The 10,180-nt window shown below is 35.2% G+C and overlaps 2 protein-coding genes across 2 annotated transcripts in view; one reads left to right on the top strand and one right to left on the bottom strand.

The window, feature by feature from the left end:
• Nucleotides 1-1,979, top strand: part of LOC137726300 (probable sodium/metabolite cotransporter BASS3, chloroplastic) — a gene marked incomplete in the record, with an annotated part of 2,445 nt that extends 466 nt beyond the window's left edge. Inside the window, 4 exon segments of the mRNA XM_068465210.1 lie at nt 185-280; nt 396-702; nt 797-1,044; nt 1,432-1,979. Of these exon segments, the coding sequence (XP_068321311.1) occupies nt 185-280; nt 396-702; nt 797-1,044; nt 1,432-1,669 (889 nt within the window).
• Nucleotides 1,980-5,149: 3,170 nt separating this feature from the next.
• On the bottom strand, nt 5,150-5,805 carry LOC137722117 (transcription factor IBH1-like). Its single transcript, XM_068461097.1, has one exon. It carries the CDS (start codon nt 5,716-5,718, stop codon nt 5,212-5,214), a length of 507 nt encoding a protein of 168 aa, XP_068317198.1. The 5' UTR covers nt 5,719-5,805; the 3' UTR covers nt 5,150-5,211.
• Between the last annotated feature and the right edge of the window lie 4,375 nt (nt 5,806-10,180).

The raw sequence follows: 10,180 nt of genomic DNA, 5'->3' as shown, positions 1-10,180 counted from the left end.
AGGCTAAAGTCGTAATCTTTAATCCTGGATCATTTTAGTCAACTCTTAACTTCAGAGATTTTGGTTTAGGAAAATTTTAAAGCTCATGAGCTGGGACTGCTTGCATGTGTTTGATTATAGGCACATGAGAGACTAATTTTTTGTTAATTTAGTTTAGCAATGTATTAACTCAAAATTAATACAGGGTATCCAAGGATTTATATGCCCCTGCTCTTGGTGGGATCATGCTGTCAATTGGAATCAAACTTTCGGTTGATGATTTTGCTCTTGCATTCAAAAGGTAATATTTTGTTCAGCATTGTGTATATATTCTTCTTACTGTCATTTATTTATCCTAATCTGTCAGTGAGGTTTTGAGTGTGCTTCCAATACTCTTTACTTCTCATCTGTTGCAGACCTTTACCACTCTCTGTTGGGTTTATCGCGCAGTATGTGCTGAAACCGCTACTTGGGGTACTAATTGCAAACGCATTTGGCGTGCCGAGGGTGTTCTACGCTGGCTTTGTTCTCACCGCTTGTGTTGCAGGGGCTCAGCTGTCTAGCTATGCTAGTTTCTTGAGCAAAGGAGATGTGGCCTTGAGCATTCTCCTCACCAGCACCACCACCATTGCTTCCATGATCTTAACGCCTTTACTAACTGGCCTTTTAATCGGTTCTGTTGTTCCGGTTGATGCTGTTGCCATGTCAAAGTCAATATTGCAGGTAACTGGGAGTTTAGTGATACAGGTGATTTAGCTCTGCTTCTATTATTGATGCTTAATGTACATTTCATTGACATTGTTATTTTACATGTTAGGTGGTTCTTGTTCCGGTCACAATTGGTCTTGTGCTCAATACTTACGCAAAACCAGTTGTCAATTTCCTTCAACCAGTGATGCCAGTTGTTGCTATGATTTGCACTTCATTGTGCATTGGTAGTCCTCTTGCAATTAACCGGAGTCAAATTCTATCTGTAGAGGGTTTCCGGTTGATATTTCCAGTCATAGCATTTCACGCTGTGGCCTTTACACTTGGATACTGGGTATCCAAAACTCCAGGTTTGAGGTAAATGTTCCTTTGTCATAGAATGTTAAAGTTCATGCTTGGAAGTCATGTCTTGTCCACTGTGAGGAAGAACTGTGAGCCGTCGGTATAATATGAGAATTAGCAACCTTTGTTGCCGTTGCCCTTGTTTTTCACTTTGATTCTTCATGTTTCAGTGGATCTTCCATAGGTGTTTATCTTTCACCCTTGATGATCTTGCTAATAACTTACATGTTTGATCATTGCATCCCCGGTCTCAAATAGCAAGTATCTATGAAAACTTGTCTGTTGATAGTTTCTAGGAGAGTCATTAAGCTCACTTGGTTCTAAGAAATTTTAAAGCCGAAGTCAGGAGCATTTTTATATCCTCATGTTCCCGTATATATAATGTTATTGTTGTCACCACAGGCAAGAAGAAGAAGTTAGTAGGACACTTTCCTTGTGCACAGGAATGCAGAGTTCCACTTTGGCAGGGCTCCTTGCAAGCCAGTTCCTTGGGAGCAGCCAGGCCGTTCCTCCAGCATGTTCAGTTGTTGCCATGGCCATCATGGGCCTGTTTCTTGCATCTTTCTGGGGCACCGGCTCTCGAATCAGAGACCTGCTGTCCCTACTAACGCCTCAAACAGGTTCTCCAATGAAGGCGTAGCAATGAAAACAACAATCAGGGAACTCACGGGGCATATATAATGCTAATTTAGTACACACTGATGGTCGGGGTTACGAACGCAGAACATTACAAGGACGGTACAATAAAAGAGATGATCCCGACGGTCATGTTGAACCACCTTAACTGGTTTGGAAAGCAACTACTGCATACAGGGAGGATTGGGAATCGAAAATAGACGGCAAGAAAACATACTTTAGGCTAGAATTGTAAAGTTGTAAAGCTTTTTATACTATCATGTGTATATTCATGTTGTTACTTTGTAAGTAATGATAAAGGTATACAAATGTCATCCTCTCTCTCTCTCTCTCTCTCTGAGAAGCTCATCGGGATTTTCAAAGGCTTTGGCTAATAAGCCCATCAGTCCCAACATAGATAAGACCTTTTTATGGGCTGACTACGGAATGATGCTTGTTAGTATTGATCTTGTGCATGGTAAGAGTTTGCTGTTTGCAACACTCTCGAGTCACGGACTATTCCTTATAAAATTGACAAAAACCAGTAAAGGCCTCTTTCTCAATCTAACGGCAAAGCAATCCTTTCGGTTTTTAACATAAAACTCTAAGCTGGTCAATCTTTTGCTTACTTGGACGCTTAGCTGGTCTATCTTTTACTTACAAGAATGCTTAGTTGGTCTGTCTTTTGCTTACAAGGATGCTTAGCTCGTCTGTCGCTAGTTCGATGACACATTGATTAACAAATGCCATTGGGACAGCAAATAAGACCTTTTTCCTTTGTTTATATATACAACTAACTTAACCTTCTAGATATAGAGAAACAAAACATAGCGGAAGTGACATCAATCCGGCATCCATGAAAACAAAAAACTTAACCTTCTAGATATATATTTGCTCACTTAATAATTGGTAGCAAACTATCTGTTTATCTGAGTGACGGAGTAGCGAGGGCCGGAAGCAGGGGCTGTTGGAAATTATATATTGTAATATATAATTTTAATAATTGAATGAAAAATATTGTTAACCAATTTCTTGGAAAGGTTATATTGTTTAGGTGTATTCCTTGATAAGTGATGTATACTTATAGATGAAAAGTTACATCTCTTTAATAAGTAGAAATTGGATTCTATTTAAACCCATGAAACCATTGGTATTAAAGATAGAAAATTAGAGTTAATTTTACTCTTGAGAAATAGGGTTTCCCCACTTTGTTTCTCTCATGTTTTGTGAGTCAAATTCCGAGTCGTGTCTTGAGAGTACGGAATATATAAAGTTCGTCAGAGTTCGAAGATTGAAGTGCTTTGACTTCGGATTATAGATTGTTGAATCCTGGGAGATGGACGCCTACCGAACTACAAGCATAAGAGTAGGGGCGAAATTCTATCTTTAGCACATTGCATTTATGCAAGCCTCAATCTCCAAGTTTGTCAGTTATTCTAACTTTTTCTCTAGTTGTTTATATTAATCTCATATATAATTGATGTCGTGAATTTCTTTATGATTATTATCATTGGAATTATATTGTTATTTTTCATATTTTCTAATATTGCTCCAACAGGGGCTTCATGCATATGTTTAACGTTTTTATAATCTTGTGCGCCTGATGTTATGAACTGTGCAGAAGTTCGAGAACCATGTGGAATGGGGGATTGATTTGGCATATGAGCATGAAAGGTATGTTGTCTATGCAGTAGTCCAATATCATTAATTTTTTCTTTGCTGGTTTTGTATTTTTATGATACTGATTAAAGTGAGTTCAATGATTTTTCCTTTTCTTTCGTGCAGATACTTGACCGGGGAGAAATTTAAGCAGCCGGTTATTGTTTACAACTATCCGAAAAAGACCAAAGCCTTCTATAGCCTCAATGAAGACGGTGAGACAGTGTTTGCTATGGATGTCGTCGTCCCAAAAGTAAGGCATTTTCCTCTGAAAGGTTTTTCCTTTTATTTTAATGCGTTCTATTCTGTACACGTAGATTGGCATCGTGCATCTTTTCAGCACGTAAAAATGTTTGTGTTTTTCATGTTTTCAGGTTGGATAGTTGATCGGTGGAAGCCCAAGGGAAGAGCGTTACGGTGTTCTAAAGGAAAGGTATGACAACGTACGAGTACTACGTACATATGCATTTTCATCTTGTCTTTATTTATTAGTGACATGATCGATTATCTGCAAATTCTTGTGGGATTGTAGGATTCTGGAGATGGGACGGCACGTTGAGGATTATCAATCGTACCTGGACTTGCGGCGCTTTGGGACTATTAAGCATAGCGGCTTTGATTTAGGGTTTGAACGGATGGTTATGCTTGCCACTGGGCTTGACAACATTAGAGATTGCATTTCCTACCCTAGAGATCGAGGAAGAGAAGATCCTTAAATTATAGGCGGTTGATGTATATAACTAGGGATGCATTCGAATAAGTCCTGTTTGACATATTATTCAGAGAAACATATATAGAACAAAGGATTTGTGTTTGCTTCGTGAAGCATCTATACTTGCTGTGGAATTTCACTTGTAGCATTGTGTTTGCTTAGAATGCTAAGATTAAATTTGCGCTTTCATTTTTCATTCATTTCTTGCTATATATGGACAAAGGAGGAGTGAAGTCTTCAGTGGTGTCTATAGATTATATTCTTGTGGCCTTTGGTTTTTCTCAAATGAAATTGGTTAACCTGCATAGGCTTTAAACTACTGGATCTGCAAGCTTTGATTGCTAGTTCTTGACCTTTGCAAAAGAAACTAGAGCTATTATAAAATAAAAATAAAAATAATTCTCATATTATATATATTTTCATAGAACTGCACCAAGGAAGTAACTGAAAAACAAAATATTCTCATGATCATGTTTGTAGGTAATATTTTTTATATTTTTCCTTGTTAGTTGTCGACTTGCCTCTCGAGGTTTTCTGGTTTGCTGAAATTATTAAAGTTATGGCATGCCAATTTGTGATTCTACATTCAAAGAATTAGCTTTATCTTCAAGAGCAAGCAATCCAAGATTGAGGAGAAAAAGAACATATGTGGGTAATATATATGTAATGTACTAAAGCGGAGCCTCATATACATATACATATATATATATATATATATATATATATATATATATATCTCTGTCTGTTACTTAATAAAACAAGTGGACAAAGCTTTCCTAAATTAGATGGAGAAATATGAGTCTCCGTTTCTCCCTCTCTCTCTCTCTCTCTCTCTCCCCCTCTCCCTCCTCACGAGAGAGACACTACACACATGCACACAACAAATATACACCTCTTTAAAGATTTGACGCTATATGGATGCATTACAATTTTATTCTTCATTTTACTTTGCTTCTATGCAATTTAATTAATATTTATTTTTCAGGCCATATATTGTCGCCTTTTTTATGTGTGTGATTAAAACTGTATATATATATATATATATATATATATATATATATATATTATATAAATCAATCCAAAATTATTATATATATATATATATTATATACATCAATCCAAAATTATTATATATATATATATATATATTATATAAATCAATCCAAAATTATTAACAACATATGATATATAGCTGATCAAACAGCAGAACAGATATCTGCAATCTTTTCCATCACCTTTACCTGAGTCTTGAGACACTTTATGTAATGCGCAGCCTCATCCAACAAGCTGCAAATATCCATGGCTTCCCCACCTGGTACAAACTTCCGAAGCTCGTCCGCCTCCCAAATAGTACCGATCTCTTCCTCATCATCACACTTCTTCATCTTCATCCTCTTCTTACTATTGTCAGTTCTTCTGGCTGAACAATTATAAATCTGCGAACCCTTGTGGCTTCGATTAATCTTCGTAAGCAAAGTGCTACTCCAAGCTCTTCTAGTCCCAACTGCTGAGGCCATGGCAGCATCAGCAGCATTCTTAACACTCAAATATCTTCTACACATCTCCATAGGAGAAAGTATATTTGTTGATGATGATATAGATCTTTGCCTATTAATTCTCTGCAAGGCTTGAAGAAAACCTTTTGTGAACCTAGATTCAAAAGTGGTATATTTAGACCTCAAAGACAAGCGCTTCGGATTCATGGTGTGGAATAGGGTTTTGCTCTTAGGGATGGACCAAAGGACTACTAAAAGATGGAAAATATATAAATTTTATTCTGACACAGGGTCCTCTTGTTCGAAAAATTTTTAGGAGTGCCGGGTACACCAAAAAATTTTGGTGTATCCTCACTCATTAGAATTTGATTTTATTTTTTTATTGAAAAATAAGTGAGGGTAGAGTCCACCATTATGAGTGAGGGTACACCAAAATTTTTTGGTGTACCCGGCACTCTGAAAAATTGCTCCTCTTGTTCCCAATGCTCACAACTCACAAGGACAAAAGGAGAATCAAATTCTGACACAAATGTCAATGTACGTTTTACTTTTCACCTATCATTATTAATTTTTTTAAATTCATGTTATTTAAAAGTCGAAAATTAAAAATAATGTATAAAAAATAAAAATAAATCTGTAAATAGTACTACTCTTTTTATTATATGATACAATCGATATTTCGAAGGAAGATTTAAATTTGAAACTTCAAATATAAAAAATAATGTTCATAATCAGTTGAACTACATACTGTTTAGAAGAATCAAATTCTTTAAGACACTACAATAATGCATTAATTATTCTTTGGGGCTTCTTCTAGCTAGTAGTTGGGGTTTTTGTTTTTTGGTAAACAGTAGCAGGCGGTGAAAAGTGAGTTTTGTGGGGTTGCTATAAGGGCCAACCACCATATGAGAGCACATGGTTGCAATACCCACTTGGATTAATTGTGGGGCCTTAATTTCTCATTTCCTCTCTTTGTTCTTTTTATATGAATCTTTCCTAGTGAATCGTTGTGTACATGCTTACGATAACTTTGCAATATTTTAAATTTGTATTTTCTGGTCACTAGTGACCAAATGGTGAAGGCAGAGGCTGGGGATGGGGTGACGATCATGCCATGTTCTAGTAAACAAGATCAAACTACGTCCTGTCATCAGGAAAACTGTTATGAGTTCAAATTCTTTACTGATGTTTATGTTAGTTTTTATGCTTTGAAGTGTTTTAAAATATTCACTCTTATACTTGAAGTCTAATATGCGATATTACCATATCTCAATATGCAGTGTTATAGAGTTCAAATTCTCAATTGGTATATATATTTAGTTTTTATTTTGAGTTTCCATGATCTTTTGACTCTAAATCTTGAATCTAAAACATTTAACTACTTCGAACATACAAGTTAAACATATCATACTAAGAGCTAAGAGCTTGAAGCCAAGTATTTACAAAATATTCACGTACCCTAAGCATGTAAAATCGAATATGCGATATTTTTCTCTCTCAATATACTAGTATATATTGTACAAAGAAGAAGAAAGACATTTGCATTTTTCATTGGTATAAAGGCAGGGTGGTGTGTTGAAGGATCACATGGCTCCAAAGTTTCGTTCCAAAAGTTCTCCAAACCCCCAAATGCGCATGTTTATGGCTCCAATAAGGATCAGTTGCAGGAAAAAAATTAAATAAGTCTTGCACGAATGTAGGAAAATTACAGCATGAATCTTATAAGATCGTTATGTAAGTAAGAAGGTTACCGTTGCACAATAAAAACTACTGACAGTGCAAGCCACTTCAACCCCAGCATGCATCGATCTTTCTATTACATAATCTTGGAGAATGAAGAAAATATATGTAGTTTTTAGTTCCCCTTGAAAGTGATGTTAATACCTTGATAGGGCAATTTTTTTTTTCAACGGTTAATTTTAAATTACTTCTCTTCAAACTGACAGATATGCATGCATGCCAAAACGCACGCTTGATTGGAGGTCTTCAACCAAAAGAATCCACTACTGCACTTAATCAGTAGCAAAATAAGAACATGGGTGGGCCCATTTTTTCCTATACTTAATCTTTACCAAAGTTCTAGAATTAGACTATTTAACTAACTCATAATTAGGCTTACTATTTTCAAAGTAAGTTGGATCAGCATGTGCCTACCTCTAAATTAATTAATTAATAGAATTGTCTGGACCACTAATATGCAGGCTGACTCAGTGTTTGGTGTGTGCATCCTCATTAAGCTCTAAATTAATTAATTAATTAGAATTGTTTGGACCACTGGCTGACTCAGTATTTGGTGTGTGCATCCTCGTCATACGATTTTATTTTATTTTTATATATGTTTCACTTATGTGTGTGTGTGTGCGTGTGTGTAATGACTTTTTACTTTCTCTGCAGACATGCAACAACAGAAGAAAATGCATTAGGTTGACATACTGCATAGATTAGTTTTGCATGGATATATATATACGGTACAAGATTTCGATTTTATTTTTGTGCTTTGTGCTGGTCCTGCTGGGCGCTAGGGAATATAAATAAGTAAATAATTTAGAAATCCGAACAATGTTTAGTGAAGCCCAACTTCGTATCTTATCGTGTTTTAAACCTGACTGCAGGTTTGATATTTCGAAATCCGAAAACTCTTTCGAAAGTCTTGAAGGAAATCTAGTTGGTAGAGTAAACCTGCTTAAAGGAATGTTCATGTAATGAATGAACTTCTTTATTTGGTTATATAAAACCAAAAACTAGAACAATAAAAAGAGGAAGACAGAGAAAATGGCCATTTCAATTAACGGACCTCTTTTGCAGGTTACAAGTTCTAGAAAACCGGTTTTGCAAATTAGTTGATTTGTGGAGAACATGTATTTTAGGTTCTACATAACCAATTATTTGAAGAGTTAATAAACCTGACATGTAGCCATGGAGGAGAAATTAAATATAGTGAACCTGTTCTGCAGGTTTATATTCAATTATTTGGTGAACGTGAAGGTTTATCCAGAACAATAACCGAAACCCTACAATATATTTTACATTTTGTCGATAATTGGTAGAGGTTGCTGATCTTAAAAAGCAATATCAAAGTCAAATGATTTAAACCGAAAGCTGAAACAACAAAGACCAGGCGAAATACATAGATAGATATGATCCTCGAGGTAAAACATAAAAGATAGATGGTTGGATTATTAAAATACATTACGGAATGAATCCCAAAAAACGTGTGTCAAAATGTATGTCCAAAACATGTCCCTGAATCCTATATATTGCTTAGTGGCACCATCTGATACTTAAACCAATCCCTATTAACACAAATCAAACTCGAAATCTCAAATACACAATGCATAATGTATTTCACACCAGATAGTACCTCTAAACAAATAATCAAGTTAACCAAGTCTTCTAGGTCCGCTAAATACTGGCCTCCTGATCGAACACTTACTACATATGCGAGACCTCTAGGCTCTAGCTATAACCCCAAACAAAATGTCCTTAGTTACAAGGCAAGAAATTCTTAAATCTAAATGCATACATACAATTAAATCCAAGAAACAATTCCACATGTACATCCTAACTATTGCAAGCACACCTGCAGATTCGGTACGACATATTATCCCCATAGCCGACAATAATATGTAGCCAAATCCAACTGATGTACAATAATCACCAAAGCCTTCTCATCTTATCCGTACTAAACAAAACTTGAGTGTAATATTTCAAAATGGGAAAATTCTATTAAGCTCCAGTGAATCCTACACCACTGAGAATTGTAACCGTTATATTTTAATTATTGAATGCTTGACCAAGAATTTAACAACAAAAAGTCGCCGTGTTTAGAATACTCTGGTAATACGTACTTTAAAATTTCTTCAAAACGTTATATTTCTAGTTTTCTACAACCCCATATATACTGGCCCGAGTATATTTTGTTAGGCTTGAACTGTACCCTACTCATCAGTACTCTGATAAGCACCATAAGCCATGCACATATAAGCTTTTTATGGTTTTGTTTTTCTTTCTTTATTTTCAGTTTAGTAAATTAGATGAATATTATCCACAAGAAAGACGCGAGTTGCAAATATCTACACAGTGAACATTAACTCTGTGACTACTTTTGGACATATCTAAAAGATTGAATAACTGGAAAAAGCAAATCACGGGTCATGGTTGTTATATACGATAAAAGGATATATGGGATCAGATGATTAACCGGACGGCCAATTTCCTGCATATCCTCTTTCTTTTCTTAAAATAAAAAGAAATTGGTGTATGCATCACATTTTTTCTAAGATCTATGTTGATTGTTTGTGAGAAGAAAAATGCATATTTATTTAAGAAGCTGATCAAAATTTCAGAACTGAAGATTATAAAACTTAACACAATTAGTTACAAGTAAAAGCACACCGGTCACATATTATACATACACATACACACACACACATAAAATATATAGATTTCTCTATTAACAATATCACATCTCCCAGTAATTTACAGATCAAAGTTCTATATAGTATCAATCTCCTTGTTCACTTTATTTTATTTCATGTTTTGAGATCTATATATACCAACCAGAGAGTGCATAATTATACATATTTTTTTTTTTTTTTTGTACTTTTTTTCCTGTAATTGTTACCAACATTATTCTTTATATCATATATATTATGAATCAAGAGATCAC

The sequence above is a fragment of the Pyrus communis genome, chromosome 2 (genome assembly GCF_963583255.1).
Source record: "Pyrus communis chromosome 2, drPyrComm1.1, whole genome shotgun sequence".
NCBI lineage: Eukaryota > Viridiplantae > Streptophyta > Magnoliopsida > Rosales > Rosaceae > Pyrus > Pyrus communis.
Note: the sequence above shows the minus strand (reverse complement) of the source record. Positions and strands in the feature narration are given on the sequence as shown.

Excerpts from the sequence above, each read along its gene's own strand:
- LOC137722117 (XM_068461097.1), bottom strand. The coding sequence starts at position 5,718 with ATGAATCCGAAGCGCTTGTCTTTGAGGTCTAAATATACCACTTTTGAA.